The 12,438-nt window shown below is 37.6% G+C and overlaps 1 protein-coding gene across 2 annotated transcripts in view; it reads left to right on the top strand.

The window, feature by feature from the left end:
* Positions 1-12,438, top strand: part of NELL2 (neural EGFL like 2) — a 428,865-nt gene that overhangs the window by 44,896 nt on the left and 371,531 nt on the right. The window contains exons 1-3 of one of the 2 annotated variants that reach the window (XM_050749375.1): positions 467-1,064; positions 1,447-1,532; positions 1,996-2,124. In XM_050749375.1, coding sequence (XP_050605332.1) covers positions 1,478-1,532; positions 1,996-2,124 — 184 coding nt within the window. In that variant the 5' untranslated portion in view covers positions 467-1,064; positions 1,447-1,477. Of the gene's footprint in view, positions 1-466; positions 1,065-1,446; positions 1,533-1,995; positions 2,125-12,438 lie in introns of those variants that run through there. The other variant, XM_050749376.1, reaches the window with a different exon arrangement.

Raw genomic sequence — 12,438 nt, 5'->3', positions numbered from 1 at the left:
AAATTTTAGGGATATGTTAAAAAAAATTATGTGCCATTGATCTTGAATATACATGACTGCTGAAAAATGGATCTCAAATTACACCACTGTTATGGTCCCGGGCATATATGGTGAAGGGCAGGTAGAGCCTGCATGAGTGTGGTCAACAGTGGGATGGCTCTTCTCTCTCGCCTGGGCTCCTTCTCCTCCCTCTGCTTATTTATGTATTTATGTATTTATTTATCTCTCTCTCTCTATCCATCTCCTCTATGTATATTTTGGCGTGAACGGACGCCCTGGCTCAGTTCCCCTTGCCTTCTGCTGTATGCTGGTCCCATAGAGTCCGGGTCTCCACGCTGTATTTGGCAGGGGGCGCGCGAGGTCCCAGAGCTGTCCAGCACCTCCTGGCCAAGTTCTCCTCTGCGCTCTCCGCGCCGGGGAAGCTCTCCAGCGCTCCACCCGGGGCAGGGAACCTCTCCACCAGGACTCCCGAGGATTCCCAGACTCGCCATCCGTCTCCACCAGTCTCTATCTACTTTGCCCAGCTCCACCTCGGCAGTGGAGCGTGTTTTGGTGGCTTTCCTCCGCACGCCCTGGAGGGGGAGCGCCCTGCACCCGGTGGGGGGGCTTCGGAGCTCAGTGCATGAATGCACGTGGGCTTCCCTCCTTTGCCTAAAGGGCGGGCGAGCGCTTCTTGCTCCAGCCTTGCCTCCTGCAGCTGGGTGGTCTTTTTTCTCTCCTGTCTTTCAAGACACGCGCCCGAAATCGAGGGGTGAGAGAAAAGACCGCCCATCAACTTAGCACCTTGGAATTAGATATTTCAATCCCGAAAGGAGGTTGGCATTGCCCGGGTCATCGAGAGAGGGAGGGAGAAGACCTGAGGCTGCAACGGCTCCGGGGCTCGCTAGACCGGGTTTGGCATCAAGGAGACCGTGCGGGAGACCGAAGCGGAGCACCGGCCTCGCCCTCGGCGGCCCCTCCCTCCTTCTCACCCCGCCTCCCCCGGCCCGCCCCTCCCTCCCCGGAGGAGCAGTCTCTCCTCGCTTCTCCGGGAGCTCTCTCCATTGTCTCTGCCTTTACAACAGGTTCGGGCGGCGGGGAAGACGGGCGGGTGCGGGGCCGCCCCAGCCCGGGCTTTCTTGGGGCCGCCCCCCTTCTACCGGGTGTGCGAGTCTTTGGCTGCTTTTATTCGGCTGGGGAGCTAATTCCCCGGCGGAGTCGCGCCGGGGCGAGTCCGACCCCTCCCTCCGGGCCCCCTCCTGGCCGCGCCGCCGCCTCGGCTCTGCGTGTGGGAATGATGTGCGCATTGGAGGGTCTAAGTTCTTCACGCGCCTGGGGAGGCCTCTCTTTTCTTTCTTAGGCAACCAAAGCGTATTAATCCTACTAATCAGTAAATTCGAGGCAGCAGCAGGAGAGACAAACGCTTGATTCCAAGAACCTCTTCGATTTTTATTTTTATTTTTAAAGAGGGAGACGATGGACTGAGCTGATCCGCACCATGGAGTCTTGGGTCTTACTGAGAACATTCTGTTTGATCTTCGGTCTCGGAGCAGGTGAGTGGCCGCAGAGCTGGGACTGGGGAAAGAGATGGCTCCCGCCTCGGGGCAGCATGGTCTGGTTGGGGAAGCCTCGCTTTTCCCTGACCCAAAGTAGGTCTGGAGTGGGAAGCTTTAAGTAGGGGAGCGGGTTTGGATTTGGGTTTTTTTTTTTTTTTCTGTGCTTGCCTTGGAGACCGCGAGGCGGGTCACGTCCCCAGTCCAGGGTCGGAGGGCTGAGGGGGAACTTTGCAGAGAGAGGGATTTAAAGTAGGTCATGGAAACGGGACTGAGTGCTCCGCTATTTAAAGCCTGGCTGCTGATCTCAGGTAAGTTCTCGGTGGAGGAGGAGGCGGTCGCCTCTCATCTTCAGTTCCCAATATTGTCGCGAAGATGCGGTTCTTTGCTGCCCTGGAGGAAGAGACTTGCATTTTGATGGAGCTTTTCCTTTTTTTCTCTCCCCTCTCATACCCCTCACCAGTTTGGGGGCTTGGTGTGGACCCTTCCCTACAGATTGACGTCCTATCAGAGTTAGAACTCGGGGAGTCCACGACCGGAGTGCGCCAGGTCCCGGGGCTGCATAATGGGACGAAAGCCTTTCTCTTTCAAGGTATGCCCGGCATGCTGCATCCCCACTGTGATTTCAGTTCCGATAACCCCGGCAGGAGTTGTCCTCGCCGTTCGCCCTAACTTTGTATTGCCTCATGGATGACAGTACCTTAGCTGAGGTGTAGAGGGGCCAGTGTGAGACACAGAGCCCTATCTCTTTTAAGTGTTTTTTCTCTCCTGCCGCACCCTTCTCCTCCTTACTTTGTACTCCTGCCAGTTCTAATGGGTAGTCCCTTAATTACCCAGCAGAAACTCCTATGGCAGATGGTTGATTTTAGAATCTGGGGAACAATGAATTATAACACAAACGCCTCGTTTGGGTGAAATTGATTTAGGTAGGAAACAGGATAGCTTAATCTTAGTTAAGACACTGATCTCTGAAAGTTTCAGGTACAATGGTGCCCTGCTTGAAGGAATTGTTTTATGGGGGTAGCTTTCTGGAAAAATTAATGCCTCTGAATATTTTTACCTACTGTATATCACAGTCACACTATATTTGAGGCAAGATTTATCATTGAAAGACCCTCATTCTTCCTTCATCCACCAGTAACAAGAGAAAGGGAATAATAGTCTCAAAAGTATTTTGGAAAGATTTCAACTAAATGTTAATCTAGAAGTGTATCATGTATTATCATTAATTGTGTACCTAGGATTTTACAACTTTTTTTTTTGAAGTCAATGGATATTGGCTGGGTACAAATGTCTGCATCTCAAATTATATTTAAATGTGTTGTGCAGTCAGAAGCAAATTCCAATGCAACAAACCTTCAACTTTGATTAGAGCTTCTGAGGATTGCTTGTTTGTGGAAAGTTGCCATAGTAAGAGCTTCTAAAAATGGCTAAACGTGTACAGACAGACTAGATTCACATATAGTGAAGAATACATGAAGGCAAAAGAGAAATGGAGTTTGGTTTAACATATCTGATGGACTAAAGCTTCCTGCCCTACCTCACCCAGATTTTTTTTTTTTTTTTTTTGTTATTTTGGTGCCATGGCTTTGAAAGTGCAATTCATAATTACTAAAGAGTTGGATATGCAAAAGGAAACCACTTCAGAAAATACGCTACCAAGAAATAGAAATAAAATAAAACTTGAATGTTTCTGTAGTGGTGTTGTTGCCTGATATAGCCAGTATGTGTCACCATGGACACTAACACCAAAGCCTACAGTTGGGAAAGAGGAAATTCGCATGTGTTACATTTACTTAAAACAAGTTTGCTCTTATAAAAAATTAAAATGCAATTTTCTGGTTTAAAAATTATTGTTTAAATTTTCTGTTTAATCAATTTTTTATTGTAACAAATATTTATGGTAATGTTTTATTCACTTAAAGGTCTTTTATGGAGGGTGGGGCTTGGATATTGAATCCTTTAAAAACAATGACCACATCTAATAAAGAAGATAAGGCTACACTGTCAGCAAAATTTCACATAGTTGAATAGACATGTCAGTAGGGTTAACCTTCTGGTTTGTTTTGTTTTGTGTTGTTTTGTTTTTATCTCTGATTTTTAATCCTTGTGAACTGAAAACAAAGTTATTTCAGGACTGCCAATTTGAGTAACTGGAAAGCTTTATAGAATCTAAAGCTCGTAATAAACAAACGGTATTGTAGTGCTCTTAAAATTTACAAAGGTCCTTTAAATTTTATTAGTATTCTACCTAGTTTCCTCTGTAGAGTGTCTGATCTGTCACAAACAGAAACCTTCAAGACTGTGCATTTTATATTCTGATGCTAGAAAATTAAACAATTTTTAGGAAATAGTCTCAGGAATCGATAACCTTTCCTAGTTAATTAAAAATGTTTAGTTATTCATTTTTATTTAAATTGTCAAATTATTCAAGGCATTGTGTTCAAAATACATAAGGCACATAAAATGTTTTCTTTGAATTGTCCATAGTAACTAGATATCCATGTACATTGATGAATTGGTTGTTTTTGCTTCCTGATTGATGCCAAGCTCAATATTTAGACACAGTAAATGCCTAACAAATATGGTTTATGAGATTTGAAGGTGTAAAATTTCATTTTCTGCCAAATTATAAACTTTAATATAACCGATCAATCAACAAGTATTTCCTGCATGTAATGTTCTCAGTAGGCATATATTACTGATGTATTGATTATGCTGTTGTGATTTCTTTTATTCTAAGATTCGGATTATGAAATTGACAAAAGGTGGCCCTTTGGCCATGCATAGAATTTCGCATTACCTTGGAAAGGTCTTTGCTAATAGCATTTGGAAACTTGTTAGGAAGTCAGTTCTGAGTCTTGCAGCTTTATTGAGATTTCCTTTGACTTTAGAGAGAAAAAAATATTCAGATTCTGAAGATTTTATAGATTCTATTTACAGTGAGTTGAGGGTGCTGCAGATATTTTGTACAGTGTATGCATATACACTATACATAGTCATAGCAGGAATAGTAACAAATTACAAAATCTGTGAGATGCTCTCAGGTTTCATATGAACTTATCATATAAGTTTCTTTGTGCTATCAGATATGTTCTAAATAGATGGAAGGGGTTTTGAACCATCACATTTTTTCCCGCAGTAACATAACCATCTTCTTCTGTCTTTTAACTTTAAAATAAAGAAATCTCAACATATACTTTCCCAATGATTTTTGTTCATTTAATATTGCTTTTCTTTGTGCCAGTTTTTCTCCTTAGTGAATTTTGAGATGCATGCAATTCAATACTTTTTAGAACAATACATTTATTAATATCTATACCTAATTAAAAAATAGAAATATATTTTAAAGTCATATATTTAAAAAATAATAATAGCAACTATAGTATCACTAAAATGGTTTTGTTGTTGTTGAAATTTGATTTATAGTTGCTTTGGTAATTCAAGTAATAAGATGCTAAATTAGATTACACCTTAATAAATATGGCTTTTGATCTTTGCCAATTATAATAATTTTCAAAAAAGGAGTTCAGGCAATATTCTAGTCATTTCTAGCTATAATCTGACTCGCAGCCACAAAAATACACTTATTATGCTTTTAAAAATTAGAGGAGTGAATGTTGACACTAAAAACACCTATGAAAAGTTATAAAGGGTTCTACCTTCTAAAATCTAGGAAGTAGTTCCCAAGAATGATCATAATGTTTTTTTCCTCTCTGTACATGAGAGATCAGAAATAAGAGTATAAAGAAGCACCATTCAAGGACTTTCCAGCAATGTTAGCATGATTTTTAGATCTTTAATTTTAACAATTAATCTGGCCAGGTTTCCAAGGTAGATAATTTCCTCTGTTGGTTTAATACAATTTCTTCTGAAGTGTTCACAGATTTTATAATCTCATTAATCCACAGAAAAGAAGTAGATAAGATCAAAGCATTTTTTTTTACAAGTTAGTAAACTGAAAATAAGCTTAGTAGTTATTTGTAAAGAACTTTGAGGTTTTAAAGGGAAAAAAAGGTCATATGTCTCCTCTTATGCCATGAGTAAGAATAAAATAGGCATTTGGTAGCAGCAGAATGAAATAGGCATTTGGTAGTAGACCATGGACTTTAGCAGGCAAAGGTAACTGCATTGAGGAAATCGAGGTGGCACTAATTTATCTTCAGTATGTTGGTTGGTGAGCATCTGTGCACTTTGAAGTGATGGCTATTGGTGCCCAAATAGAGTGGAATAACACAGTGATTAAGAGATGCACTTAGAAACAAGATATACTGATATAGAATTTCATTAGTTGTTTTACTGTGGTGAAGTTCCTTAATTTCTCTAAGCTTCAGTACCCTGAATTATAAAGTGATTATTGTTATGACGATTAAGCGAGTTACGTTCATTCAATCAAATAAGTTATTGTTGTGAAACTAGCATACTGCTAGGTGTTAGGCACACAACAAATGAAGAAGTTGGAACTTAACTTTGACTTTATAGTGTCTTAAAAATAGCTGTTGAACAATTACATAGTTACTGACCTAATCACCATTAAGATAAATTATATGAAGAAAAACTGAAGATATAATGAGAATCTTTATTTTAGTTATGGGAGTCTCTGGCTTAGGGAAACCATCTTTGAAGAATAGTCATTTAAGCTTATAGTTGAAGGATATGTAAGAGTAGTCTGGGGAAGAGAAGCTATGGGGATAGGTAAAGGGACTAGTGTGTGAGCAAGGTTCTGAGTATGGAATGAGCGTGCATTTTAGAAAATGGAGGAAGTCTAGAGAAGTAGAAACATAGGGCATGTAATATGAAATAAAGCATATAAGGAAAGCAGGGGCCAGGTTACATGGTATGCTATATTAATAGAGTAGAATTGAAAATTTATCATTATGTAAAGATATATTATGGTGGGTAGAATAATGGTCCTGTGTAGATGTTTATGTCTTAATTCTTGGAACCAAAGAATCGGTTACGTTATATGGCAAGGGGAAGTTAAGATTGCTCATCAGCTGAATTTAAGATTAGGAGGCTATCATAGATTATCTGGGTGAGCCCTGTGTAATCAGAAGAATCTTTTAAAATGCGGAGAAGGAAGCAGAAGAGTCAATGTAGAGTGATGTGATATGAGAAAAACTAGTCTGGCCACTGGTGGCTTTAAAGATGATAGTGGGCCACAAGCCAAGGACTGCAGGCTGTCTTTAAAAGCTGAAAAAGGCAAGAAAATGAATTTTCTCTTAGAGCCTCCAGAAGGAATGTAGTGCTACTGATACCTTGATTTTAGAGCAATGAGACTCATTTTGGACTTCTGATCTCCAGAACTGTGCAATAATAGATTTGTGTTGATTAAAGTCACTAAGTTTGTGGTGATTTGTTTGAGCAGTAATAGGAAACTCATACAAATTTTGGTTCATGAAAGTGGGGTGTTGGTGTAAGAAATACCTAAAAAATATGGAAGTGGCTTTGGAATTGGGCAATGGGCAGATGTTGGATGAATTTTGAGGAGCATGATAGAAAAAGCCTGGATTGCCTTAAGTAGACTTTCAGTAGAAATATGGATATTGGTGACTCTACTAGTGAGGACTGAGAAGAAAGTGAAGAGCATGGTAGAGAGAAAATCTAAATCACCTCTGAGTATTTCTAAATCATCAAAAGGAGAGCATTGGTGAAGTATAGACATTAAAGGAACTGCCATTGATGGTTCAGATGGAAATAAGGAATTTTTATTATAAACTGGAGGAAAGGGGACCCTTCTAATATAGGGGCAGAAAACTTAGCTGAATTGTACCCTGTGGTTATGTGGAAATCAAAACTTGTAAATGATGAACTTAGATTTTAGCTAAGGTGATTTCTAAGCAACAAAAGTGTTGAAGGTGCACTCTGGCTTTTTCTTGATGTTTGTAGTAACGTGAGAGGAGAGAGAGAGATTTAAGGAATAATTGTTAAGCAAAACATATTCATAACTTGATATTTGAGAAATGATCAACCTATTCAGATTCCAAAACATGTTAAAATAGGATATTCACTGTCAGGAATACCTGGTCTGAAAAGAAAGCCAAGGATGTGACTAGAAAATATTTTGCTAGTGCCTCAGAAATATCAAAAGGTCAGAGTATTCAGTTACATTGAGGGCTCTTTGAAGAATATATGACTCACAGATCCCCTCAACCATTTCAGCAGAGGTCACAAATAGGGATGGAATTATCCAAGAAATATCTATGGAGGAGCCTTTTTTGTTTAACGGAGTGAATCTCCATGACGTACATGGGAGATCTGCAAGGTTCTTAAGAGTATTATGCCAGTAAAATTGCTGCTGGTGTGGCCTGAAAGAATCAGTGAGAGAATAAAGTGAAAGAAGGTGTTGGATCCCCAAAATTCTACAAGCAAAAAACAGTCTAACTTGGCTGTAAACATCTTTCTATGAAGCTATCTTTCATGAAAAAAGAAGTTTAATTCAAAGGGCAGAACTCAGAGCCCAGAGCATGGAGCTGACTCCAGAGGGTGGAGCCAATAATTACAGAAGCTTATTTCTAGACCTTGAAACCAAGTGGTGTTTGCCTGACTGGATTTTAAAATTGCTTGGTTATGGCAACTGTTTTTTTTGTTTCTTTCTTCCATTTTCTCCCTTTTTGAATGAGAATATTTAGAACTATCACCTTTATCTGCCTTACCATTGTATTTTTGGGAGCAGATAGCATGTTTCAAGGTGTGCCTCAGAATGGATTATATGCAATGCCTTTCTTATACCTGTTTTAGATGTTTTGGATGGTGAGTTTTGAGACTTTTGTTTTTGTTTTATGTTTTTATTACTTCACATTTAATTATTTTTAAATTGACAAAATTGTATACATTTATTGTGTACAACACAATGTTTTGAAATATGCATTGTGGAATGGCTAAATTGAGCTAATTAACATATTCATCAGCTCATGTAGTTATAATTTTTTGTGGTGAGAACACTTAAAATCTGTTTGAAATTTTAAAGAATACAACGTATTATTATTATAGTCATTATGTTGTACCATAGACCTCTTGAACATATTGTGCCATCTAATTGAATTTTGGTATCCTTTGGATAACATCTCCCCAACAACTACCTCCCATCCCGAGACCCTAGTAACCACTATTCTACTTTCTGCTCCTATAAGTTCAACTTTTTAAGATCCCACATATAAGTGAGATCATGTGGTATTTTCTTTCTGTGACAGGTTTACTTCACTTTACATAATGTCTTCCAGGTTGATCCATGTTGTCTCAAATAACAGGATTTTCTTCTTTGAGGTGGAATAGTATTCCATTGTGTGTGTGTGTGTATATATATATATACACACAAACACAAAAACACATACATACCAGATTTTCTTTATGCATTCATTTGCATTCTTATGTTTTTTGCAGCATATTCATAATGGCCAAGATGTGAGATCAACCTAATTAATGGTCACCAATGGATGAATGAATAAAGAAAAATGTCATTGGAATTTCAGTAAGGGTTGCAGTAAATCTGTAGATCATTTTGGATAGTGTGGACATTTTAACAATATTAATTCTTTGAATCCATGACCAAAGGATATCTTTTCATTTATTTGTATCTCCTTCATTTCCTTCATCAGTGTTTTATAGTTTCAGTGTACAGATCTTTCACCTTCTTGATTAAATTTATATGTAAGTATTTTATTTTTTTCATAGCCATTGTAAATGAGATTGTTTTCATGATTTCTTTTTCAGGTAGTTCTTTTTTTTTTCTTTTCTTTTTTGTTTTTTTTAAGATGGAGTCTCACTCTTTCACCTAGGCTGGAGTGCAGTGGTGCAATCTAGGCTCACTGCAACCTCTGCCTCCTGGGTTCAAATTATTCTCCTGCATCAGCCTCCCAAGTAGCTGGGATTACAGGCACGTGTCACCACACCTGGCTAATTTTTGTATTTTTAGTAGAGACAGGGTTTCGCCATGTTGGCCAGGCCAGTCTCGATCTCCTCACCTCGAGTGATCCAACCGCCTCAGGCTCACAAAATGCTCGGATTACAGTTGTGAGCCACCGCACCTGACCAGTTTATTGTTAATATATAGAAACACTACTTTTTGTTTGTATATTGATTTTGTATCCTGAAACTATACTGAAATCATTTATTAGTTCTGACAATTTTTTGGTGGCATCTTCAGGATTTTCTAGATATAAGATGATGTCAAATGCAAACAGGGATAAATTAAGTGGCAAGATTGGGCATCCTTGTCTTTTTCCTTATTTTAGAGGAAAAGCCTTCAACTTTTTACTGTTGAGTATAATGTTAGCTGTAGTTTTGTTATATCTGAGCTTTATTGTGTCGAGATACATTTCTTCTATACATTTATTGAGAGTTTTTATCATGAAATGATGTTAAATTTTGTCAAACGTTTTTCTGCAAATATTGAAATGATCATGTGGATTTTGTCCTTTATTCTTTTAATTTGGTGTATTACATTTATAGATTTGTGTATGTTGAGTCATTCTTGCATGCTTGGGATAAATCCTACTTGATCATGGTGAATGATACTTTTAATGTGCTGTTGAGTTTGGTTTGCCAGTATTTTGTTGAGGATTATTGCATCTCTGTTCATCAGCAATATTGGCCTGTAATTTTCTTGTAGTATCCTTGTTTGGCTTTGGTGTCATAGTAATGCTGGCCTTATAAGATAAATTTGGAATTTATTCTCTCTTCTTCATTTTTTTTTGGAAGAGTTTGAGAAGGATTGGTATTAGTTATTTAAATAGAGTTTAGCAGTGAAACCATCAGACCTTGGACTTTTCTTTGATGAAGGACTCTTTATTATTGATTCAATTTCCTTACAAGTTATTTGTCTGTTCAGATTTTTCATTTTTTTCATGATTTAGTCTAGGTTGTGTGTGTCTAGGAATGTATTAAGTTTTGGTATGTTGTGTCAGTTCTTATTTGTTTCAAGATGTCTTCTAATTTCCCTAATTTCCCCTTCCTTTATAATTTCCCTTTTAATTTCTTTTTTGACCAATTGGTTGTTCATGAGCATGTTAACTTTTATATATTAGCAAATTTTGTAGAATTCTTCTGTTATTGATTTCTAGTTCCATACCTATGTTAATCTCTTCTGGCTACTACAACGAAGTATCTTAGATTGGGTAATTTTTTTATTTCTCACAATTCTGGAGGGTAAGAAGTCCAAGATCAAGGTGCCAGCAGATTTGGTGTCTGGTGATGGCCATTCCTCATAGATTGCACCTTCTTTGTGTCTTCACATGGTGGGAGGGATGAATGCTGTATCCTCACATGGCAGAAGGGCAAGAGGCTCTAGGGTGCTTCCTTCAATCTCTTTCATGAGAGCATTAATCTCATTCATGAAAGTGGATCACTCATGACTTTCCAAAAGGCCCCACCTCTTAATAATATCACATTATGTATTAGGTTCCAACATTTGAATCTCGGAAGGGCATATACACTTAAACCATGGCAATACCATTGTGGTTAGAAAAGGTACATGATATGGTTTCATTATTTTTAAATTTGTTAAAACTTTTTTAATGGTCTAACATATGATGTATCCTGGAGTGTGTTCCATGTGCGCTAGAGAAAGAATGACTATGCTGCTGCTATTGGATGAAATATTCTTTATATGTCTGTTAGATCCATTTGATCTAAAGTGTAGTTTAAATTAAATGTTTCCTTATTGATTTTCTGTCTGGATGATCTGTTCATTGCTGAAAGTAGAGTATTAAAGTTCCCTATTGCTATTGTATTGTATTGCATTCTATCTGTTCTTTTAGATATGTTAATATTTGCTTTATATATTTAGGTGCACTGATATAAAGTGCATTTATATTTACAATTGCTATATCATCTTGATAAGTTTATCTCTCTATCATTGTATAAAGTACTTTGTCTCATTTTACAGTTTTTGTCTTAAAGTCTATTTTATTTGATGTAAGCATAGCTATCTTGTTCTATTTTGTTTCCATTTTCATGGAATTTATTTTTTATCCCTTCACTTTCAGTTTTCATGTGTTGTTAAAAGTGAAGTGAGTCTCTTATAGGCAGCATGTATCTGGGTCTTGCTTTTTATTTTTAAAATACATTCAGCCACTTTATGTCTTTTGGTAGCAGGATTTAATCCATTTGCTTTCAAGGTAATTATTGATAGGTAAGAACTTACTACAGGCATTATGTTAATTGTTTTATGGTAGTTTTGGACATCATTTATTCCTTTCCTCCTCTCTTGTTGTCTTCCTTTGTGCTTAGATGATTTCCTCTGCTGGTATGCTTTGATTCCTTTCCTTTCATCTTTTATGTATCTATTATAGATTTTTTCTTTGTAGTTACCACAAGGCTTACATAAAACATTTTGTAGTTATAATAGGCTATATTAAGCTGATAACAATTTAACTTTGATCTCATAAGAAAAACTCTATACATTTACTGCAACTCCCTGCCTACATTTTATTTTATTTTTTAAGGCACAGTTTGCATCTTTTTATATCATGTATTCCTTCACAAGTTATTGTAGCTTTTATTATTTTTAAATAGTTTTTACTTTTAACCTTCATACTAAAGAGATAAGTGATTTACACACTACCATTATAGTATTAGAGTATTCTAAATTTGACTTTATACTTCATTTTACCCATGAGTTTTACATTTCAGATGTTTTCTTGTTACTAATTAGCATCCTTTTCTTTCAGCTTGAAGAACTCCCTTTAGCATTTCTTGTAAGACAGGTCTGGTGATGATGAACTCCCTTAGCTTTTGTTTGTTTGGTAAAGTCTTTATCTCTCCTTCATTTTTGAAGGGAGTGTTTGCCGGGTTCAATATTTTTTGTTGGCAGTTTCTTTTACTTTCTTTTTTTTTTTTTTATTACTTCTATACTTTTGATATCACCCAACTCTCTCCTGGTCTGTAAGACTTCTGTTGAGAAAAC

This window comes from Macaca thibetana, chromosome 11 (assembly GCF_024542745.1).
Source record: "Macaca thibetana thibetana isolate TM-01 chromosome 11, ASM2454274v1, whole genome shotgun sequence".
NCBI classification, from domain to species: domain Eukaryota; kingdom Metazoa; phylum Chordata; class Mammalia; order Primates; family Cercopithecidae; genus Macaca; species Macaca thibetana.
Note: the sequence above shows the minus strand (reverse complement) of the source record. Positions and strands in the feature narration are given on the sequence as shown.